Source organism: Alligator mississippiensis, chromosome 1 (assembly GCF_030867095.1).
Source record: "Alligator mississippiensis isolate rAllMis1 chromosome 1, rAllMis1, whole genome shotgun sequence".
Lineage (NCBI taxonomy): Eukaryota > Metazoa > Chordata > Crocodylia > Alligatoridae > Alligator > Alligator mississippiensis.
Window position 1 is genome coordinate 86691442 of NC_081824.1, and position 25940 is coordinate 86717381.

The window sequence follows — 25940 nt, forward strand, 5'->3', positions numbered from 1 at the left end:
GAAGGTAAGACTACCCCAAGCCATTGCATGTTTTATAGCTAAGCTCTGGACTCTGGATATATTATGAATAAATAGAAAGACGGGCATGCTCACTTAGTGTTTCCTGATTATTACGAGTACTACTTTGTATGAAAAAGTTGCATAAAAGTTTGCTTTAAATGTAACTATAGCCATTTAATAATGTCTATGTAGTATTTTTATTCTAGTTTATTATATTAGTTATGATGTTGGTTGACAAGTAAGTCTAAAATATTGAAGCACTTCTATTAAAAAACAAAGGCAATTTGTTGTTGTTGCTTTTAACTTTATGAATATACCTAAGTCTTTTCCTATTTAAAATGGGTCTCCTGAAAATCTAAATACTCACTGTACAGTGTTTGAAAACCCTGGCAGTATTAGATTAATTAAAATAGTAGGGCTATTCTCTACAGAATTTTTTTTTCTCCCAAGCATGTACTGGTAGGACTACTTCACATTATACTCTTTTTGCTTGGCCTTTCAACTTTATTATAGTATAATGTATCGTGTAAAAAAAAAAATATATATATATTAAAAGTCTCTATCACATCCCATTTTGAGAGACAGAGGGAAAAAATATTAACTCTAAAACATTTTTAGTAATACAAAAGAAAATTGTTGTAATTATAAAACAAATAAGGATCTTCAAATATTCAATGTATATTTGACATTTAATACAGCCTAATGTATTTGAATAAAACTCCTTATTTTATTTTTATAGTTTTTTAATAACATATCAAATATTGGACATATTATTAATAAAACAAAAATAAAATGAGGATTTGCTCTGAAATAATTAAATGTCAAGCAAATGATTATATATCAAATATTTGATGAATGTTCTCTAAAAAATTCATTTTCCAATTTAAAAAACATCTGGGAGATAATTAACAGGATTAGTGGGATTCCTTTCAAGTTTTAAAGGTGTGTAAAAGAGACAATACTAAAACTGTTCTTTTTCTAGTTTCTCTGATATCCTTCAGAAGGTCTCACCTATAGCTATTATATCTGGACAGGAAGTTGAGTGATTAGTATATCATTTCAGGCACATGCTGGATGACTGAAAAAGAACTGAAGAACTAAGATGTCCTTCAAATCAAATTGGATTTAAAAAAAACAAACAACCAAATATATTCCTATTCCCTCTATACCCCGCCCCCCCATCCTTTCTTCTGCATTGTTTCATTAACAAGCTGAATCTTCCATATTTAATTATAGGAAAGAATGGATATTTTGACAATAGTACTAAAAAACATTGTTTTGTACAAAAATATATAAAAAAAATAAATGTATAAATATTTTTGGCAGGAAAATGGCAAATGAAGCTCTGATGGCATCAGAAGGGGCTTAGACTGGTTGTATCAAGTTAATAATGAGCACATGTGAATGTCATTGGATGAGATAGCTTAAAATAAATATCTTAAATTACTATAACCAACAAAGCACTACCTTCTTGCAATACGATGGGCATGGACAGATTCCTGCATTCAGACAGAGTCCTTCTAACTTCTACTCCTCCTTCTCATCCTAATGAGGATCTATTGCACCCCTAGGTAAAGTTTTCTAATTAATCAACTATGCTGATAAAAAGGCCCCCCGCTTTTTTTTCTTTGCATGTGTCAATCTTTAGTTCCTACCCTGCTATACTTTTGTCTGCTAAATTAAAGAGCTTTCTACTATCAGTGTAGGCACTGACAGGCTATGAGCAAGTCACCTCTTCTTTTCACCTTGCATAAACTCAGTAGTCTGACAGCAAAATCCAAATTGATCTCTAGGGTGTGTCAAACAAGTGGGAATGTGCATTTCCCTGGGACAAACAGAAGTGTCACAATTTGTGCCACTGCTACTTATCCCCGGGGAACGCCTATGCCACGCGTGCTCTGGCATACCGTGTGTTGCTCCGGTTGGAATAGGGGAGGCTGAGGCCAGCAACTGTACTGGCCCCAGCAGCCTTACCTGGGGTCCTGGGATTCTCCAGAAGCTGCAGCAGTGGCAATCCTGCAGCAGGGCCTGGCCGGCAACTAGAGTGCGACTCCGGCTGTCCAGGATCTGGTTTTGGGTGGCATGTGCTGCCACTACATGCACCAGCCCATTTTTTTTTAGGTGCGGGTTTTTTTTTGACCCCAGGTTTTCCTGGGGTGAATCCCCCCTGCCCCGCACTGCAAATATGCAGCATGGCAAAAGCCTGCATGTGCAGCATCTGTGGTGTCACATACTGCATCTCCACACTCGTCTGGATGCGCCCTTAAGTGTCTGATCCAAGAGGGTGATTTAAAAGGTACTAGGGCACTTCAGCACACTGAGGGTCAATTGAAGAGATCAGGCATCTCAAAAGTGTCATTCAGAGAACCTGGCTGCTACACAATAGGATATGCTAAGCACAAGGGTCTATCTGAACTCCATCTGAAGCCTTAAGCACCTGATTTATGGCTGCACATTAGATTATTTCAACCACTCAGATCCAGTGTGGAGTCCTCTTTTGTAGACAACTGTCTACTTTCCCATCCGACTAACGAGCATCTCATCTGTTAATGTTACTGTACTGCCTAACTAAGGCAGGGAATTGTGCTATATGAACAAGCACATTTTTGTAACAGACTGTTGGTTAGCATGCTCGTCGTGTAGCCTTGTGTTCTAGTCCTCCTCACCTTAAAGAGATTCAAATCCATACTACTGAACATGTTCTAGAACCAGTGGGTGATTACAGTTGTTCTCTGCAACCGGTCTATGTTTACACGGTTTACTTTAAGCCACATAAACAAACTGAGAGCCATGAATGTAGCCATTCTCCAGACCTAACAGCCATGCTGGGAACCTGATGTAAGAGTAACTCAGGGTCCAGGCAGGGATGGGTGGGATTGGGAAAGGGGGCTGGAAGATCTGTGGGTGGGGTTGGTGGGTCTGGGGGGGTTGCCCAGTTGGTTGGCGATTCAGAGGGCTAAAAATAGCTTAGCCAGGGTATGGGCATGACAGCATAGCATAGCCCCAGGGCTGGGACAAGCAGATGGGCTTTCCCAGCCTCAGGGCTGCACCGCAAACGTGCAGATGTTCAGGAGATCAGGTTAAGCTGATCTTGATCTAAGCTTGTGTACCTCCTGCGGTGAAGTAAGTTAGATGGGGCATGTCATTTTTGGGTGACTTAAGCCCTTTGAATGCCTGCATGATTGGGCATTTAGATCAAGTGAACCCTGGTTGAGTCAATCTAAATAGCACCTGTACATACCCTAAGTCTCTGACTACCATCGTTACTTCATCCAGCTGTGTTTTTGGATGAAAATTGTGCTTTGTACTATGGGTGTGCATTAAGAGTGATCAACAGGACCCTCAGCAGGCTTCTCAATCACAGGAAACTTCTTGAAGTTAAATTCCTAGGTGCATGGACTAAGAAGTTTCTCTCCATGCACAGTAGTTTAAAAATTTCAGTACCTACATTTTGGATCTCGGCAATGCAAAATGCAGTTGCTAATAATTTTGTAGCTACTGGAACAGGGGTGTTGTCAATAACTTTTAATGATTTATGTGCCTATATTTCACTTATGTTTAGACACTTTGCCTACGGACAGGAATAAACCATAAACAGTCTGAATACAGACCTACACATAAACCACTATAAGTGATCAGAAACTGCTTCAAATCTGTAACACAACAGAAGTTCAATGCACATAAACTGCTTTCAAAATGGCCGAAACCAGTTTAAGATAAAGCTGGATGGATGTAGCATCAGACTTAACTGATTTAGGTTAAATCGGTTTATTGAACTTCTGTTCCAGATCCCCTCTAGATTTAAGTTAACTCACAGTCCCCTCGCATCCCAGATTGCTTTGCACCTCCCCTGCAAAACCCCCACCCCCATAGGATGGGCAGACTAGCCTTGGCCCAAGCTGTTTGCTCCAGCTGGGCAGGAAGGTGTGCTATAGCACCTCCTAGCTTCTGGTCTGGAATCAAAAGTGCTTTTCTGGAATCAAAAAGTGAATGTCTATTCACTTGCTTATTGGTTCAATTTACACAGCCGCTTAGACTAACTTGCAAAGATTGAATCTATTCAGTCTTAGGCTTTTTTCACCGTCTATACTCAGCCCTTGTGTACCCATCTGGATCCAACTCCAAGACTCTTGAGCTGTTCACTGTAGGGTATATTTGCCAATCTATATATAGTTTCTATATAACCTTGAACTTGATCAATGTGATTTTGTAGCACTGACCCATCCTTGTATTAACTTCCAGTTGCACCAATATGCATCTCATCTGCAAATGTAACCATTAATAATTTTATTTTTATTTCAGATCACTGATCAATATATTGAAAAGTACTGGGTCAAAAACACACATATATGCAACTTCATTAGAATCTCTTATCACTGGATGATAAGTCTTCATTTACACTACCTTTTAAAATCTATCCCTTAGCCATTTTAATTCACTACATGTGTGTTACATTGATTTTGCAGTGATAGGTTTTTACTCAGGATCTCATACAATAGTCAGAGTCCTTATGGAAGTATATTAGGTTAATTGCCTTTGTCAAACAAGCCTGTAATCTTATAAAAAATTATAAATTTGATTGACAAGATTTTCTTCCAGATAACTCTTTTGATGGGCTACAAATATTGCTGGAATATTGTTATTGACAAATGTACATTTTAGCTTCTCTGAAAGCGGAGGGGAACTGCCACTCAAGAATGCACATGGGATATTACAATATAACTAACTGTATGATCTTGTCCTAATAAAAATTAGCTAAACCACCCTTTGACCCTGACTGAGGAGGGTTAAATTTGGAGTGTTTTAGTTACACTTGCATTCTTGAAGAATCATTCCTATATAACAGTTCCATCACAACAACTTCCACCAGTACCATTTGATATCGCTACATTTCTTACATCTGTCTATACACTTAAGTTCTTTACTAATGTCATGTATGCCAGTGTTAGCATGATTCAATATGGACTTAGCTTTACACAGCAGAGAGTTATTTTGATAATGTAAAATAAACTCATATAACCAAGGGGTTTCCAAATTATGTCACAGTGTGAGACGCATTTAACGGCATGTCTGCTGAACCACTTTTTGCCTTATTCCTGGTCACGTGGAATACCTCAATAGTTCTATTCATTACTGTGTCAAACAGTTAGTGTTTGTACATAATAAAGTCACATTAACAAAACAGAATCATAGAAAATTAGAGATGGAAGGAACCTCAGAAAATCATCTAGTCCATCTCCAACTAAATCATCCCACTCAAGGCTTTGTCTACCCAGGCCCTAAAAACCTCCAAGGATGGAGATTCTACAACTTCTCTGGGTAACCTGTTTCAATGCTCTACCAACATCTTCGTGAGAAAGTTCTTTTTAATATCTAACCTAAACTTCGCTTGCTGCAACTTTATACCATTGCTCCTTGTTGTGTCATCTGCCACCACTGAGAACAGTCTAGCTCCATCCCCTTTGGAAATAGCCTTCAGTTATTGATGGCTGCTGTTAAATCCCCTCAGTCTTCTCTTCTCCAGACTAAATAAGCCCAGTTCCCTCAGGCTCTCCTCAGAAGTCATATGCCTCATCTCCCTCACCATTTCCATAGCCCTCTGCTGAATTCTCTCTGATTTGTCCACATCCATTTCTGTAGTGAGGGGCCCAAAACTGGACACACTACTCCAGATGTGGCCTCTTCAGTACTGAATAAAGGGGAATAATCACTTCTCTTGATCTCCTAGCAATTCCCGTATGAATGCAGCCTAGTATGCTATTAACCTTCTTCACAACAAGGGCACACTGTTGGCTAATATTCAGTTTATTGCCCACTGTAACCCCCAGGTATTTTCTGCAGAGCCAGTGCTTAGCCAGTCAGTCCCCAGCCTGTACAAGTCTGCAGGACTGTTCCATCTTAAGTGCAGGACTTTGCACTTTTATTTATTGAACCTCATGAGATTTCTTTTAGTCCAATCCTCCAATTTGTCAAGGTCTCTCCAAATCCTACCCTACCCTCTGGCCTATCTACTACTCTATCCAGCTGGGTGTCATCTGCAAACTTGCTGAGGGTGTACTCCATCCCATCTTCCAGATTGTTAATGAAGATACTGAACAAACTCGGATCCAGGACTGATCCCTGGGGCATTCCACTTGATACCAGCTGCCAACTAGACATCAAACCGTTGATTACTACCCTTTGAGACTGATGCAATAAATGTTGTGTTCTCTTTGAAAAGAAAAGGTAATCTAAGAAACTCTGTTTATTCCATTCCATATCTCATGCCTACTCCCATCTATTTTTGCTGCTCTGTTTCTCCTTGCATCCTTCCTTACTACTAGGTCCCTTCCTTCTCATGTAGCCCTTTGCATTTCCCTGCCTTATTTCTTTGTATCAGTCCCTTCTGGTTTGGAGATGTCAATTTCTGGTTCCCTGGGAACATCCTTTCCCTAAGGCAGATATTGCTTCCCATCTTTTTCCTATGTTTTGCTTCTAATGGAGACAGCTAAACTGTCACTCCTACTTGCTTCAAACTGCTTTTATAGCTTCTCTTCCTCTCTTTTTCTTTTTTATTTGATACAAAGGTGTGGCCTACCTTTAGATGCAGTCAGAATCAAGGAAGTGGAAGCAGTGCCTTGTGGCAGTCTCTCTTTGCCATCTACCAGTTGGATAAACATTGACTTAAAATGCTTACAATTGAAGGTTAGATTACTTAGGAGCACAGGACTGGACTGGAACATACTTCCTGAGGTCATCAAGTCCAATTCCATGCTATTAGAGACAATAACATATAAACCCAACAACATCAAACTTCATCGTAAAACTATATCAACTATTACAAGACTCCTGCTTGAGAACCTCACTGTTGTTGTTCTTCTAATTTAAGCCTGATTTTATCCATAGCCAGTTTATATTATTTTGCTCTTATGACAACATTGACCTTTTGTTTCAGTAGGTCTTTTCTCTCCCAGGTGTTGTATCCCATTATAAACTTACTGACAGCAGGCACTCTCTCAGTTATTGTCTTGTTAGAATAAAGCATCTATGGTATTAGAGTATCCCCACCAGACAGCCTTTCAATTGTCCTACCAGCTCTTTTCTGTACCTGTTTTGGTTTGAATTCTTCCCTCAACATGGGTAACCAGAACTGTGTCCATTGTTCCAAAGGACATACTAGGGTGTTTTATATTTCTCTGTTTCTGGCCCAATAAATCCAAGCTTCATATCTGCATTTTTAATGACAGTATTCCACTAATGGCTCAGAGCCATCCTGTGATTGACTAATAAACTCTCCCTCCTTCTGTTTCCTTCCAGCTGAAAAGGTGCCAGCTTATAGCAGAAATTCTTATTATGGTTTCTGTGTACAAGGTGTTGCACTTTCTCTGTTAAATTTGCAGTTGTATGATTTCACTTTACAGGCTATAAAAGTGATACTGGCTCCAAGGAAGCCCAATTTCCTTTGACTCAAAGGGGACAATAACTCTGAGGCAGAGGTCTCAGTGGGAAGATGGCATCAATAACCATATTTTTCCTTTCACACAACTCCGTCTACTGGTAAGGATGTCCCAGACACTGATGCAGTGCAATGTTTTCTCTATCTTCATCCCCCTCTCCTTGCAAGTCCGATTCAACCTTCACATGTAGCTGAGAACAAACAGCCAATGGAGAACAATTTAAAGGCAAAGGGGGGCAAAAAATCCAATAGCACTGAATCTTTTTAAAATCCAGAAATATTATTAGGCTCTTTGGACAATAAAATAATTTTTTGTTCTGTGTGGTACAATGGCTGAGGCTAGTGGGTACTACAAAAATATCTATGAGTATCCATAGAAATGCATGTTACAGAAATAGCTAATCATATCATTTCTTATAAAGCACAAATAGCTAAAATAAATGCCATTACTTTGCAGCAATGTGAACAATGGCATATGAAGTCACAATGACAGAATGAGAAATGTGCTTTTTTAACAGTTAATACTGTAGTCAGAGAGTTCTATCATATTTTTAAAAGATATTTACCACTAAAAGGAAGGAAAGAAAATTTTGAGTGTACCCAAGCAGTTTTAATAACTCATCAAAAGAGAACTGGTTATCACCAAAAATTTTCATGTGTGTATAAGGCTTAGCAATATTTTAACTATAATCACTGTACAAAATAGTACAGGTTGTTAACATGGTGTGTTGTTTTATTATTGATGCTTGCTGATGCAGTTTAATTTACTGCCTTCACTGGGAAATGTTATCTGAATCACAAACTTTGGAGTACACATAAAAATAAATACTTTGTTTAAAAATGTATAGTTTGCCATGCTTATTTCATTATACACATGCATGCTTTGATAAATTTTTTTGCTGCTGATTAAAAGGTTCTTTTCATTATGGAATAAACAATAGATTGCCTTATATTTTAAATACTTATAGGATTAATGCTGAATATTTATCAGGTCTCAGAAACAAGGATCTGTAATTTTCACAGTAACTAGAAGAGAAATCACGTAGGTCCAATGGCTAAGTGAATGCTCAAAGATGACAGAAGGGTAGTAGAAAAGGTCTCTGGGTAAAATATTCTACCTATTGAAGTAAATAGGAGTTTTGCCATTAACTTCAAGAACAGAATTTCATCCTGTATTTTTGTTTTTTATATCATACTCAACTACTAAACTATCTAAGCACATACTTGGTGGTATCTCAATATGAAAATGTTTAATTAATTGATTAAGATATGGTGTATTTTTTGCACAGTAGTGTTAAAAGCATACACTTGTAGACATGTTATGATGACAACTTCCTGACTATTAAGCAATAGCCATACCATAGGCAGAACTGATGCATGCAAAGAACTCAATGGACTGTAAAACTACTGAAATTTGTTTAAAACTGTGCTGGCCATTTCCTTTTGCACCATATTACCCTTACCTCTTTCTTCTTTTATTTCCTCACACATATTCTTCATTCTTACTTCTTCTTGTAATACCACCAAATTCAGATCCTGCTAAATACAGAATTACCTCTATCCTTTCTTTGACCACTTCATTTCATCTCCCTCTTATTTCCCAGGCTTTTCAATATGCTGTATTTTCTATCCATACTTCTTGCTTATTTCAAGAATTCTATGTCCCTCAGTTTCCTTCCATATTTTCACTCTGCCATTAACCCTTTTATCTTCTCATGTCCACATCTGCCACACCTTCCTTATGCTCTCAGGCTTGAAATTTAAGGTGCATCAGGGCATCTTTGCACCCAGGACATCAGCTACACCTGCAGCTCTGTCTGCTGCTGTGGTGCTGATCACGATGGCACAGTGACCCGCTGGCTGAAATTCCCTTGTAAGATATATTAGTCAAGCTTCCATAGTTGCACCATTCACATTACCCCTAAATCTCCCTGTAAAATCACCTAACAAGAAAAGGGATGTGTTTACAGTTTTAGCTAAAGAAAGAGATCAAGAAACAACAACAACCCTTCACATTATACATATATAATGTAGTATTGTCACTATGAGTTGTGTTCAGATTCCATAATGAAAACACCAGACAGGTTTCACATTAATGTTTATATGCCTAACTTCAGTATCAACACATTCCTTTTTCTTCTGTATCTCTTTTATGTTATATCACCATTAATGTTCAAAAATGTTTAAATCAGTTATTCACAACCTGGGTGCTGCAGGACCCTATACAGCCTTGACAACCTTTCGAGGGTGTGGCAGGATGCCATGCAATGGTAGCATTGTTAGGAGTAAAAACATAAGTCACAAGATAAACCTGGAGATTTCAAATAGGAATCCATAGTGTTAAAACATTCTGACCTGTTGTTGTTTGAGTTCTCTGCAATAGAAGAATTACTCTATTATTTTTCCATGGTCAAAAAAAGAGTGAAAATTAAGAGCTGGCATTTTCTGAGGGGTGCCTCTAGTCTAGTCAGGGAATTTTGAGTCTAATAAGGTTGAGAACTGCTGGTTTAAGCCCTGTTTGTACTGAAGTCACTTCTGAAAATGGGATACAGGCATTTGTGAAAAGTTCTCCTATCTCTTTATTAAGGAGCCCACAAAATAAGAAAAAAAGGTGGAAAAAAATAGTTCTAATATTTTTGAAAGGGGCTAGACCTTTAGAGAATACATATAGAAAATGTAATGCCACATCCAAGATTTACTGAATGAAAAATGACACCGTGCATTGAAACGTGTTAATTCTTGGCTGAGGAAACAAACCCTCTTTAGCAGAGAGAGAAAAGAAAACATGCCTAGGTTTCACTCCGATACTTTCCCAACTTTTGTTTCAAATCTAAAAACAATAGAGGCAGCAATTCCAAGAAGATGGAGGCAATGAGCTGAAACAACAAAATACCTAAAAATTTGCATTAAATTTACATTTTATTCTCATAAAACTAGGTTAAAATGTGCGTTACTTTTGTTCATCTACTAATAAAAACTAATATGCATAAATAGAGAGAACAGTTAATGCAGAAATGCACTTGAATCTAGGACAGCGTAAAATGTGCAAACTAATTTCATTATTAGCCAAAGACATTATAAAGTTTGTGAACATTTTATGAAACCATTTATCAAATTACAGTATGTTTTATAAAATTAATTATATACATGCTTTGCTTTCTGCTCTACAGTAAATGCTACATATAAGCAAAAGTATAACACTTAATACATCACATTTTTCAAATATTTTTATATTTATAACCTGGAAGCATACAAACTCCAGGCTACGTTCACATTAAGTAACTGCTTTTCTTACATGAAGTCAATTGGAATATTCATAGGATTATTTATATGAGCAATGGTTGCAGAGTGAGCCATTACATATCTTTAGTTGGAAGAGAAACTACTGGGTATACAAACAAATTTCTATATTAACACCTTTACATATTTTAAATTTAAACACAGTTCTTTTTATCTTAAAAAACAAAACCAAGCAACTTCTCAACCCCTAATAGTAAAATCTTTGCTTACTGTGCTACATACTGCAAATCTGATTAGCATTTTTCACAGTAGGTAATACCATCTAAAATAAGAAACCCATCTGATATTGTTAGATATTTTATATTATTCTACATGTTTAGACACAACGCATCACAATCTATATTCATTAGAGTTTTAAAATGAAATCCTGAATGCAAATATTCAGCCGCACTTCCAAAAATGATTAATAATATCTTTAATATAATGACTAGACTTCCTATGGTGACAGCTTTTTACACACTTCAAAGAATTTCTAGTCCTGTAGACTCAAATTTATTGAGCACCAAAATAAACTAGTTTAAAGCTTTTTTTCCCTTGTTTTCAGAAAATGTTGGTACCTAGTTTAGCTTAGTTTCCCAAGAATCTGAGGTAATATAATGAAAACCATAGTTTCATGTTATATTATAGTACATGAAATGAATCTTCACACTAACATCCATAGTTCAATTATATTTTCTACTGTACAGTTCTCAAACTTTCAGAGTAAACAGTAAAGAAATAAATTTTCCCTACTACAACAACACAGTGATTAAAGTCAATTAAATCAAAAGTTCTTATGAAACTTAAAAGAAGGATTTACTTAATTTTAAATCACTATAAAGAAATCTTTGCTTTATTAGAAGAAACTAAAGAACTTAGGTATGAACACTTCCAAATAAATCTTTTAAAACAAAGTCAGTTTATCTGAAATCATTTTTTCAGATAAACACTTGGTGCTGTAATCCTCAAACCAAATTCCAATACAGAATATATGTTTGGATTCAGTCCAAACAAATGCATATATTACAAAATAGAGGAAAAGCAGGGAAATTTGATATCACTAATTATTTCAGTGTCACCCTCATATTTTACTAGAATGGGCATATGCCCTTCAAAAACAGAAAATGCTATATTTCAGATACAGCAGCTATTTGGACCTAATAAGCATTCAGATATGCTTTTATCTAAATATTTTTATCCACTACTGTTAATTTATGCATCTGAGGTCACCTTAACCTGCCCAAATCCAAGCGACTCCATCTGCACAATGACACATTTCAAATGTACTTAAAAATCTTCTAGTCCCTAAATTTTCCTGTTCTAATCACTAAAGCATGGAGAAAGCTCATAGGCTCATTTCACCTAAATCGATACAATGACGGCAAATAAGTTGAACATATGGTGATGATTTCCACGGAAAAACATGCTAGTGAATAAGGTTTGCAAGACATTTTCAATCAAATATATTATGTAGGCCAGTGACAGATGTTAAAAAGAAGGCACAATGGGATCTGATGTGTGAACCCAAATGATTGTGCCTCTTGCCATGACACATGTGCCATCCCATCACGTCATGCTGTCGCTGCTGGAGGAGCCTGGGATCATGCTCCTGGGCTCCCCCTGCACCAGCAATCTTTGCTCCTGCGGCTGGGAGCCCTGTTAATGTTTGAAGCTCCCAACCACAGGAGAGGACTCTGCACTCTCATGACTGGGAACTCTATCAACTGACTGGGCTCTCAGCTGGGGGAGTTACAGAGAGGTACCCCAGGGAATCTGGGGTGCCTCTCCATAAGTGAAGTTGGGGTTCCCCACTCAGCCAGACCCATCCACCATGATTACAGGTGAATCTGGCTGAGCTGAGAGAAAGTCCTTCTCTGCTCAGCCAGACCTAATCCACAGTCATCACAAGGGCTGGATTTGGATGAGTGGAAAAAGAGGAGAGATCACATCAGGCAGTCAGCAAACAGCCAGGCATCCCCCCACCCCTCCACTGGGGACCCCAGTTTAAAGAGCAGGTAGGGGGCTTTACTTTACTGCTCTAGTCCCCTCTTGCACAGGTCTAGGAAAGGAGAGGAATAGTGGGGCTAAACCCCTAGTCCTGTTTCCCAAACCAGCCAGTCTAGGGAAGAGGTAGGAAACACTGCCTACTAAATTAGATTGGGGAGGGAGTGTACAAATGTTTATTCTTACAAGAGAGTTTTTCTTGCTAGGGAGATCATGGAAAACCTTTTTCCTGGAAAGGGCATGTTTCCCCTGGGAGAAATTGAATGAACACTTGTATACTTGTCATTTCTACTAGGAGAATGGCAATTTTCCCAGTACAAATGTAACACCTGTACATCGCAGAAGGCAAACTGAACCAAACTGAGTTTTCTAACCAAACTCAGTCATTTCAAGTTCATCCACTGCTACTTTGAATTTATAATTTTTATGGTTACCATACACCTCTGTATACCCATGAATGCAGATACACATACAGGCCCTACTTCTATAAGAACAGTAACTTTTGATTATATTACAGTTTAGACACCAGCCTTAGACTAACAAAAAACAGTATTCAGGGTTTAAAGAGTGTCAAGGTCTGTGTAATACCTTTCATTTTTAATAAGTGAAACATAATGCATAATCATTGCACTGTTCTCCCTTTAACTGCATTGATGAACCACAATCTAATGACTAAGTTAAAAAAAAAAAAGTGGTCTTTGTAACATATAGTACATATCTGCATCAGAAAACAGTTCCACTTCAATAATATTCCTGTACTGATGATAGACTATAATGGGCTATTTATAATATTTTTTTAAATAAACACACTATCCAACATAATCTTTTTTAGCTTTTATTAAATATAAACTTGTAAAATGTACCTTAAGCTAAAACAAATTACTAATCATCTACTTACTGGAACACAAATGTTGAAAAAATTAAACAATAAGGGAGTTGAGGGCAACTTTTTAAAACAAACAAACAAGCAAACAAATGAATAATGATACAATCTGGATTAAACTGCAATTATCACCAAGACTGGTAAAAGAAAATGATGAAGCATTTGCTGTCTCTAATTTTAAAAAGTACAATTAGTATAGGATAAATAGCCCCAGGACAATTTCACACAAAATAGAGTGAAACTCTTTAAGATAAAGTTTATTCTAAAAACATTTGTAATTCTGACAATGTATACCCATAAATATCCTTTGAAAACTATATTGGACAAACAAAGTGGATCTATAACTGCTATTGTATAGAAAACAGGCATGTGCTAAATCAAGCACAGGCTCAGGTTCATCCCTGCCTGGCCATTCCCCTTGCTCCTCTACAAGGAGGTGAGGAATGTAATACATCAGTTAGTTTTGAAATAGAACGCTGCTCAGATCACAAAAGTTATGGAGAGATGCCTTAAGTCTCTTGAGAATGACTGCCTTATAGTGCACTTTTATGGTACTGACATGTGCTCTGTGAATTGCAAATGGAGCAATACTCATTTAGAGTAAAAGCCTACTGAGCTGAATCCTAGAAAACAAATCTATCCAAGCTATTTCTGTAGCTAGAAATGTCCAATTCTTAGAACTCACAGGTGAAAGTAAGATGCAATGGAATAAAGTTTAAGTGACATGGTCCAAATTAACTAAATACTGAGAAGAGTTAATCTTACCATGCCCATTTTCTATACCAGGTATTTAATTAGGTCTATTGCCAGGTTATAAGGCTCCATCACATAACCAATAATCAGAACTTTGTTAATCTTTGAGTGCTCTAACTTTCTCCCCCATGAGGGACCTGAAATGGGTTAAGGAATATGAGGGGGGTTCTTGTTTGTAGATCTGTCTTACAGCCAGAAGGTCAACCAGCTAAAACCTCAAATACCAGATTTCTGGACCTTTTAGCTTCACTCACAACTAGGCTCTTGCTGAAGTTGTGATAGCCACACCTTCCTTCAGAGAGAGGGTGAAGTGCTGTCCTGCCATACCTTTATCATTTTTAAATGATGGACTTCAGAATCACAGTCATGATCTCAACTATGCCTCAATGATGCTCTGAAGAATTAAAACAACCACATCCCCCTATGTTAATTTGTCTCAGTAAGAGAAAACTCTTTTCCAATGACAAAAAAATCACCCAGAGTGTCCTCAAAACACAGCTTACTCTCAGAACTACAAAAAATAATGTTTGGTCAACTTAAAATGCAAAATAATGAAGTGGCATGGGAAAAAATTAAATCATCATGGGGAAAAGGGAAATAGGCACGGGAGCCAGCTATCATCCTCCCCTAACCATGTAATGATACAAGGCTCCCAAAAGAAGCTAGGAGGGTGGGGTATTCCAGCACAAGCAATTCTTATCTTTTCTCTTCAGAAAGCAGCACATCTCCTTTCTTGAGGGATTCTTATGCATGATGAGATATGGAAAAAAAGGCAATTTCCAGACACTCCTCCCACCTCCACCAACCTCCATGTATGCACTTCCTTCCAAAGTGCAACTCACTTCAGTACAGTCAAATGTCTTTCCATGCCTCCTGGCAGAGGGAGGAAAACAGTGTACCTCACCAACTGTGTTGTGCCTCAAGAGACATAATTTTCCCAGTAGAAAAAAGCCCAGACCATTTGGAACTTGAAGCAAGATCATTAAAAATAAACCACTTACTTGTTTTTCAGCTTGCCCATAATCAGGTCCTTGTGTTGGCAAAAAGTGGCAAATATGTCCATTATTTTTTGCTTTCTCACGAAGAGCCATAGCAGTTCGTACAGTGGCATTTCTAGCATGAACAAACACCATCACCTTAAGATAAAAAGAAAGATGCTTGTTGAGAAAGTACAAAATGCTCAATAAAATAATGAAATTCCCTGCAAGGAAATGAAGGCGTTAATGCTAAAACAAACAGCATTTCCTTTCTTATTATTGAGTACTGTAACAAGATTAGAAATGTTTCACTTGTGTATATTTCTGCAAAGCAATCATTCTTTATGACGCTGAAAACTTACCTAATATTTTCAAACACGAATAAAGTTTCTTTTTGAGTAACATAACTGTAACAGAGCAAGGATTTCTCTAGGAGTTCAAGAGGGAAATGTTATAAAGCAAAAGAATGGGGGAATCAGGGACAGAGCTCAAAGGGAGAAGTGGGTGCTTAACATTGCCTGCACCTTTGCAAATCCCTCCCTCAGGACTTCTGTAACAAATATTTTAAGTTTTCTAGTTTCTGAAACAAATCCTGCTTTTTGCTCAGGCTGTTTTCTATTACACAAAATGCTCTATATGCAACAACTGGACACTTGAGAAGCTCCCTGGTGTAAAGGAATTTCCAGGGACCAACAACAGGCTTCACGCACCCCTCAAATATGGAGTGAGTTGTGTTGCTACAAGAAAAGAGGGTAGCCAAAACGTGCATAAGGTCACCTACTACCAAAACAGCTCCTTGGAAGCTCCTGTTATTGTTTCTAGATACTGTGCAATATATTCCCCAAGTACTTTTTAAAAATAAAGTTGCAATATTAATGGCAATTTCCTCTACAATTTCAAGAGACAAATGGACACACAAAACTTGCATTCATATAAGAATGATTATGAGATTTTTCTATCAGGACATTTTAAATTAAGAGAGCTATGCAAAACTGAGGTTTGTATATTCAATTACTTTGTAAAAGAAAATGATTTAAACAGACAAGGACAACAAATACAATTATTATACCACAAAGGAACTATGTATTTTCTTTAAACTTAAATAAAATGTGCTTGCAAGCTATATTACCACATGTACATTACAGTAGGAAATCACACAACATACAAGGCAGGAGAGGATTTTGTCTTATTGGTGAGAAGTATCATAGATATCTTAAGATGCCCCTTCTATTCTGGTTTGGGTGGAAGGAGAAAAGAGAAAAAGCACTAGAACCAGAGATGCATAAGCAGTGGCAATTCACCCAGGGCCCCAGATCAGAAGCCCATGCCCTCTTATACCTGGGATAAGAACAGGGCTGAATGCTATAACCCGCCATGTTAGCAACCTTTTATTTTCTCTTTTGGGGTTAGAAAGGAATTTTTTTTGCTCACTGGTTTTTTCCCATTTGCCTTTAGGCAGGTCAAGGGTCTAAGTGGATCAATAACTAGATAAGAAGGGTTCAAGCTACTGCAATTTAGTAGATGGCAGCTGGCCAGTACAGGTACTTGTTCAATAGGGGACTTGACTTCCATGATAAATTGGAGTTGGAAGTAGATGTCTAGCCATCAAATGGTAGGATAACCTGAACTCTACAATTTATTTCTGGGTAGAGATTTCTTAAAAATTAATGGAATTGCAGCCTACTTAAACTCTACCCTTACATCTTATCTTGTTTGGTTTTCCTGTATGGCAAAGACAATTTCCTACATAAACTAACTGGAAAGCCAAAGTGAAAAATACCTAATAGTTTCAGGGATATTCAATGTGCCCATCTAAATGGGAAACTCTTGAGATCCATATATAGCAAATGAGCAGATTTGTGAAAATATTCTTTTGAAAGAATCAAAGCACACTGAAAAAAGTTAAATGGGAGGGAGGACACGAACTGCTACTTAGTCACTTCCCTAAAATAACGAAAAATTTAAACAGGATAAATAAGCTAAAGCTTATGAAGCATTTGTACTAAAATAATGGAAAACAGAGAAGCTTCTTTCATTCCCCCTGCCCCCCATACCAGTTGTTTGGAGTGCTGCATACATAAGACTTCAATAAATGGAGATCTAATACATTTTCCCTTTTACGTATAGAGGGAATATACTTTCATGCTAGCCCAAGAAGAGAGTGGAGACTGTACCTGGTATCCGGGGAGGTGGAATCCCATTCTTTTGAACAATGTTGGTGATTTAAACAATTGTTTGGATTAGTACAAGAATTTCCAGACAAGAACTAGTTTACCTTGAGCCTTTGAGAAAAACTTTCAGCATTGGCCTTAGGACCAAACTTCAATACATTATCAATTTATTTAAAAGAAAGTAGCATTAAAGATTTATTCTACACTAGAAAAGCACTTGATGTTTTACTGAGCAAGTTCAATATACAGCCTTTGCTCAAAAGGTTTACAATTTAAGAACAGAAAAATGAAGTCAGATCATTGAATAGATTGTCTGCTACCAAAAAGGTGATATATTTTTTGATTACCCCAGTAATTAATACATGATTCATGATGACAATTATTCAGTAAATGTTTAAATTTAGTTACAGTACACTTCCAAAATAACCCTTTATAACATTATGGATCATGCAACAGTGGGTTCTCAATGACTAGAACATTCTCAGATGTCATCATGGATGGTAGCATCTCTGTACATGGATTGGTGTGCCTACCTCTCTGCTGGCAGGCTTTGTCCTCTTAAAAATCCTTCAGTCAGTCCAAACAATAGTCGATAACACAAACAATAACCGTTGATGCAAACAAACAAGCAAGCAAAGGTGAAAAACGTTTTGCCTTTCTCCAGAAGGTAGGATTGGGCCTTTTAATTCTGGTCTTTCCTAGAAGCAAGCCCATCTTGGTTTCAGTCTGCCTCTTGGCCACAACTACTCCTTTCCCAGGTCCAGCTGCTTGCTTTCTTTCCCTTCAGGCTTTTAACTGCTAGCTAATCACCCACAGCTGGGCTCCTAACCCAGGGATGTCTTAAAAGGCCAGACTTCCCTGTTACAATCCCAATTTCTCATAATTTACGTGGCACAGAATGAATTTTAAATCTCCTCTAAAATCTCCCAAATCCATGAGAGAAAGTACACGGGAGCATAGTTCAAGACTCCTAAATCTTAATTAATTATTTCAGTATGAATTTCTAATTTATTGTCCTGTAATTTATCGCCTAGAACTAAGACAAAGATACAACAACAACAACTCAAAAAACAGCAATACCATTTTATTAAAGTAAATCATTGGGTTTCTTTTTGGTAAGCTCTATTGTATTAGAGGCTTGTGTGTCAAAGACTTCACTGTGAAAACACCACAAGAGCTTGAACATGTAAACCATACTTGATTTTATGGTTTATTAATTTATTTCCTTACTGAATTGAGTTACATGCATATTTCAATCTACACTGTAAACAACCCAGGTTCGTCTGACAAAAGTAAACTTAAAGCTGAGAAAACAGGGCAAATATGGTAGGTACAAGGCAGTAAGCCATAACAAGAACTCTGGATTCAAGCCAGGTAATCTGGAAAACTTTTAAATTAGGAAAAAGTGTAAAAATATTTGACACTTAAGCTGTTTGCTTTAAAAAATGTCACAGATGCTTTAGCTATTTTTTGTTTTATGATTTAACCACCAAATAGATTTGCTCACTGGTTTTACACGCTATTTAATCTGTTTTAGACTCAATTTTCATGTTCAGTCTTGCAGTAATTTTGGAATCACCTGCCTCTACTTCAAAACCAAGAAGATTAGGTCCTGCATGACATTTATATAGTTTAAGTATTTATTAAGTTGAAGTGTATTAAAATAAATATATTTCTGCATATTTTGGTAAGATATTGACAAATATGCAATTGGTTCTTCTGACCTTTAGTGAACTCATAATCAAGAACTAGTGAAGTGTTTTCTTACTTTTGGTCTAAAACTGCTACAAGGTATGTGACAAGAATGGAAAAAGAAAGAGAGAAAGCTACAGTAATAAATCTTTAGAAGGTGGAAAGGAAGTAATAAAAACCCACATAGATAACGATGCCAAAAACGTGTAAGCAAGCATAAATTTAAATCCAATAAAGCTCTTAATTAACTAGGATCTGCCATTTCTGCTTATTTTAATAAAATAAGAAGAGAGCGGGGCACATTAGGTAACACAACCAAAGCATTTCGATAATAGTGCCAAAATGTATTTTTAAGTTTTATACGTTTGCATAAATAAAAGAAGCAACATCAGAAACCAGCTCAGGCCAAGGACAGGTGTTCATTTCTGGCACTAAGAATTTCGAAGAAAGTCTTACCACTAGAAAAATAGTTTGGGAGTTGAAGCCTACCTGCATTTTAGCACGCTAGCTGGAGAGTGATACAGGGCTGCTTTCCAGTCAGGGGCCACTAGTGGGTTGCTCCCTGGGTCAAGCCTGCCCCTGGGGGAACCTGGGGATTGATAGTCTATTCTCTCCCCTTCCAGATACCCCCAGAAAGTTTCCAGCTTTGGAAGAATGCCTTTCTGTTCCACCAATCAGCTGAGGCCATTATCCCAGAAGAATAGCCCCTGCTCTGTGCACTGCCCCACTGCTATATAAATGATTTTTCTTCAGGCACACATGTAATTTTTGGACTCCACTATAACGATAAGCAACTGATAAGTAAAGTGCACTGCAGGAGAAGGAATCTGGCCAGCTGTACCCCTCCCCCCTACAAAAGTTCCTTTGAAAAGACATTTTGAAAAAAAGGACACTGAACTTTTAAAAATTATTTTATCTAAATAATTTATATATTTACTTCATTTAGCAAAATCACTTATCCTTCATGGAACTCGAAACCCCTTCTCTATTACTTTCTTAGTAATTTTTAGGTGATAAAAAAATAAATAAATAAGACTTTGAAGATTAGTAGTCTGTAGCACATCAGTTTAAACTGAAGAAATTACTTTGAAAAACTAGACTCTCTATCCCCAAGGACAAGTAAAATCACTGACTGGCTCAGGCATCTCTTTGGTCAGAGTAGGCTGTCCTGTTAATAATAATAACAACAACAACAACAAACCAGGGCCTGACAGAGTTAAATAGACATGAAAGCCATTATAATGTATCTTGGGAAAAGGGCACTGATCTAGTCAGTCCCCTCAACACTTCAATTTAGTGGGGAGTATAGTGTAACAACATATATACAGCAACTTAAAACTAGTTAGGGACCCAGAATAGTCTACGATGAAAGAAAATTAAAACTACCTGTTTAAAAAGTAGCAAATGTCAAAATGTCAGCCATCAGCAACAATGCCGTGTGGAGGAGCATTTGTAATATGACAAATGGCATATGATAATATGGCAAAATACAATATGGCAACTGACAGCAATCAAATAAATGCATCATGATCTAACGTTCATGCAATTGTCTACTACTGTGATCTCTCTAAAAACACTAGATGGGAAAAGAAACAAGGGCGTATACACAAAAAAAAAAATTCTCCTACAGCCAAAACACTTGAAAATGGCTCTGAACCTGGTCTATTACAAGACAGCTTTGAGATTAGAAGAAAAAGACCTAAGAACTTCTTTTCAGGTCTGAGCCCTACCCCAGGAGGCTGCTGTGAAGCTACTCTGAACAGATGCACCCTCTACCCTTACTTCCACTGTGTAGAAAGGAATGCAATGGGCCAGATCCACAGGGGACCCCTAGAGTTGCAAGTTTCTTCCCCTTGTGCTGCCACTTCTCCAAGGAAGAAGCCTTCAGGTTGACCCTTAAGATAGCTCCTTATTTCAGTATCACAGATCTTCTGCTCTAACCTTGACTCTGCAGAAGGAATCTCTGCCAGCTAAGTGGCCCCCACTTTTGGGTTATAAAAGAAGAAATTATAGGTCCTTCTCTTCATGGAGAAGGTCAGCCTAATATTACCTGCCCAGAAGTCACTCCTTCTATAGGCAACCAGTAAGGAGATAAACAACAAAAGGTTTTATTATAAAAACATAGCAAGCATAAGAAACCAATAACCATATATTGAGATACATACATAGATTCATAGATTGTAAAGCCGGAAGGGACCTTGGAAGATCATCGGGCTCAGCCCCCTGCACCAAGTGGGAAAGATAACTGGGGGTCAGGTGACGCCAGCAAGGTGACTGTCTAGTCTCCTCTTGAAGATTTCCAGGGTAGGAGACTGCACCACCTCTGGAGGGAGCTTATTCCACAGTCTGGACACTGTGACTGTGAAGAAGTTTTTCCTAATGTTGAGCCTGAATCAGTCTTCCAGGAGTTTTTGGCCATTACTCCTGGTTTTCCCCTCGGGTGCCCTGGTGAACAGTTGTTCGCCGAGCCCTTGAAGTACACCCCGATGTAGCGGTATGCTGCTACCAGGTCCCCTCTCAGCCTTCTTTTCTTCAGGCTGAAGAGTCCCAAATCCCTTAGCCTTTCCTTGTATGGCTTGCCATGTAAGACTCTGATCATATGGGTGGCTCTTCTTTGGACTCTCTCAAGCTTGTCCACGTCTTTGTTAAAGGGTGGTGCCCAGAACTGGATGCAGTACTCCAGCTGTGGTCTTATCAGTGCTGAGTACAGCAGAAGAATCATCTCCTTGGTTTTGCTGGAGATACATGGATTGATGCAAGCTAGAGTATTATTTGCCCTACTGGCTACAGCATCGCACTGCCAGCCCTGTGGCCTATTATTGGCCATCGTACTGTAGCCTATTTTTACCCCCAGGTCCCTTTCATTTGTGGTGCTAGTCACTTTGGTGCTGCCAAGCCTGTAGGTGTGTTGAGGGTTGTTCATCCTGAGATGGAGCACTTTACATTTCTCGACGTTGAACTTCATCAGATTCCAATCCACCCAACTTGCTAACCTGTCTAGGTATGCCTGTATCTGTAGCCTAATTTCAAGCCTGACCATGCTTCCCCATAACTTGGTGTCATATGCAAACTTTGCCAGCTCACACAGATGAAACAAATGAAAATAGCAGAACACTGACCCACTCTTACACTACGCTTTAAATCCAAAGAGGCAGCCCTTAGCTAGCTTCAAGAGTCTAAATACAGCCTCTGGCTCTTCCTATTAGAGCTTCCTGTGTGCCCCCCTGCCCCTAGCTTTCTTTTCCGAGTCTGTCTGGCTGGGGGATCTGCCTCCCCCTTGTATCTGGGCATACTGAAAACAAAAGTTTCAGTTTCTCTTGGCAGGCTGATGTACCTTCGTCTGTCATTTCTAGGGGGCTCACATTATGTCAGTAGCTTCCTGACCTCCCACCCACATCCTTTTTAGATACAAAGATTCATTAATTTGATATGCTGTTTCTCAGGTGTGATGGTTTGACCAGCTAGGTTTTAGGCTTCTTTTAAAATGTAAATATACTGCTGTCTGAGGCCAGATGCACATCCACTTGGAGGACCAAAACACAAACCAAGTCAAATGCTATTTCAGCCACTGACTCTTAAGTGTGAACAGCCCTGAGATGTTCAAATTAATCACTGCCTTAGTAACAACTTTAGCTGAAATATAAAGATATATCTAAATTACATTTATTTCCAATAATATAGCACATACAGCTATGATGACAATGGAACTGAATACAGCTTTGCACTAGCTACAATTAGAGATTAAAAACCACAAAAGCAAACCTAGTGCATGTCACACAGTGAACCCTGAAAGTAAATTTGTTTTGGGGTAACTCCATAACAGGCCCTACTCTCAGAAGGAGACTGCTCCAGCTTCTACACTAAAAGCTATTTTGGGCAGATGCACTCTTGACCCTTCGTGCCACTGTTGAACAAGCTTTAGATAAAGTGCCCTCGTCGCCACTTTGAAGCACAGGGATGCCAATACACAAGATACTCCAAGTGCTCTAATTAAAGCGCCACCCCCTGGACCATCAGAGCATATGCAAAGATGCCCGGAGGTACTAGATTAAATGTGCATTAATGAACGTGTAGACATACCCTATTTGCTGGCAAAGAAGTCTTTTATTGGATCTAGCCCCAAACCTTTCTAAACCAAGAATGAATGTCTACTACATCATTCAATTTTTCATTATTTCACTGACTTCAGAAGAGTTGCACTGATATAAAATCAGGATACCAAAATAAACACAATAAAGGGCTTTTAGACACAGCTACCATCATCTCAATTTAATTACTACCAATGTAGAAACTGGTCCTGGATTCCATCTGTTTGAAATCTTTCAAAATATAACAGCATAAAGGCAAAGAGAACATAGCATTTCTGGCATTGTAGCACTAACTAAACTCATCCAGAAATCATTATTTCCAAAAAATGAAGGGGACAGAAAATCCTTAGTTGCAACACTGTTTTCCAAGGTTCATTCTTCCACACATAGCAACCATGTTCTAAAAATGGAAAGGAACTTCCAGTTTCTCCTAACAAGCATTTTGAGTAGTTTCATTCTGGCTTTCCATATTATAATGGATCCTTTTGTAATTTTTTTTGGACATTAAAACTGTGGTCATTAAACATCAGTTCCCAACCCACTTAAAATGACCATATGGATTTATTTCACGATTAGGCATCTTGGCAAAGATTTCTGGAAGCTCTAGGAAGGCCTGCCTTTCTAGAAAACTTCCCTTTAATTTTTTAGTGAACTTATTTCCTATGGTGCTTTAGTTATTCCTGATGCTCCTTATGGGCAGTACTTTAATGTCTACATTTCATAAGCAGAGAGAGGTAGTTATTTTTAACCATGTTAGTCTGAAGGCAGGCAGTCCCTTCACAGCATCTAATGAAGTTAGCCACTGCTTTTGAAAGCTTCTGCTATGCATCTCTGATTTAGTTTGTCTATAAGGTCAAAATCTACCACACCCTCTACATTTTATGAGCAAATGTGTATGTTTTCCTGCAGATCAGGTACAGGTATGCTAAATTCTAGATTTCAGCTATTCCATTAAAAAAATGTATTTTTATATTTTAAATCAACTTTTTTACTATTAACTCCTGCTTTTACTATTAATTATATTAACTCCTCTTCTCCATCTGAAGTAAATTTAAAGAAGCTTGATTAAAAATGTCTCAACATTTTTTGTATTTTTTAAAATTTCATCTCAAATAGTAAATCATTTACTTTAAAATAATTGGAAAGAAATGCCAACTATTTACAAGGAAATATTACAAAAGTGATAGTTCTGCATTTTGAAAAGGTGCAGAAGCCAAGATCCACATATTCAGTACATTTCAGTAATATATAATATTCTAATAGCTATTAATCAATTTTTTTCACATACCACTTCAGATTATCAACAAGGGTATCAAATATTTTCCCTGCTGAAAATACTTTAATGCTACATAACAGACATGTTAGCTTAATATTTATGCGCTACACAACAGTTGTGTTGTTTATTAGGTAACATCCAAGATTTTATGACATTTTAATTTAGACACCTGCTATTTTTTGAAGGGTCTCATTTCTGACATTCTTGTATTTGAACTTTCAAGGTAAGAGAGAGAGTTAGGAAAAATATTCTTGTAAAACCCTGCTACTATTCTTCCTGATTTGTGATTTTCCTTTAAATAAACACAGATGTACTTAGGGAAAAATGGTTCATAAAAAGAATCTGTTTTACCACCTAGGGCCATGTCCACATGAACGTGGATGTTTGGTTCCCAGGAGACAAGAAGCAGTGGCACACCTTGTGCCACTCTGAGTTGTCCTTGGGGAACACCTGTGCCACATGCCCACTGGTGCATGACAGGTTACCCTTGGTGGGGTAGGGAGGCTGGGACCAGCACTGGGCTGGCCCCAGCAACCTTACCTGGGGTCCTGGGGGTTTCCTGGGGCTGCAGCAGTGGCAATCCTGCCTCTCAGAGCCTGGACAGCAGCCAGAGCATGGCTCCATTCATCCAGGCTTCAGTTTTGAGTGACGCATGTTGCCCCCATGTGTGCTGCTCCGCTTTTTTTTGTGTGTGGGTTTTTTGACTCCTGGATACTCTGGATATCCAGGTGTAAAAAAACAAACAAACCCTCCACTGCTCCCTTGCAGTGCAGAGAACGGCTGAATGTGCAGTATGTGGTGCTGCAGACGTGGACGTATCCGGATGCGGCCTAGGAGTTTAACACACACTAGAAAGGGACCACGATCACTACTGCCTACCACTGTACTTGAAACATCCCACAAAAATGCATTTCACTGATTATAACTACAAACTCTGTTTGGGCTGAAATTTTCTGTGTTGGTTGTTAGCCTGAAGATCAGTTTTTGTCCAGAATCAGCTAAAATTGAAGCTCCAAGCTGGACTTTAAGCCACTATCAATAGTAGGACATAAAGGTCTACTAGTAGTAGCCAGTTTCTACAGTGCTCTCAATGACTCAGGAAACACAGAAGAGAACTGTATCAGATTTAAATGGAGGGAAGAAAAGCTGGAATGTGAGATCAAACACTAGGAATACTCTGGCCCTAACATTTAAGTTTGGAAGGGGTCAGGAAAGGTAAAATGCTGGAGTGGATCGAGGGGGTGGAGGGTGCAGTTGCACCCTGCTTTGATTCTTTCTCTACCCAAAATTTAAAACTGACTGCCTGGGAGGAACAGCAGCATTTCTAGTCAGGCAGCAGTGAGAATCTCAATTGAATTCATGGCTCATTAAAATCTACCTAA

The 25940-nt window shown here is 38.1% G+C and overlaps 1 protein-coding gene across 1 annotated transcript in view; it reads right to left on the reverse strand.

Annotated features, from left to right (window-relative positions):
* ASCC3 (activating signal cointegrator 1 complex subunit 3) overlaps positions 1-25940 on the reverse strand; it is a 567972-nt gene that overhangs the window by 239943 nt on the left and 302089 nt on the right. The window contains exon 14 of the mRNA XM_006271799.3: positions 15356-15490. Within this exon, the coding sequence (XP_006271861.1) occupies positions 15356-15490 (135 nt within the window). The remainder of the gene's footprint in view (positions 1-15355; positions 15491-25940) is intronic.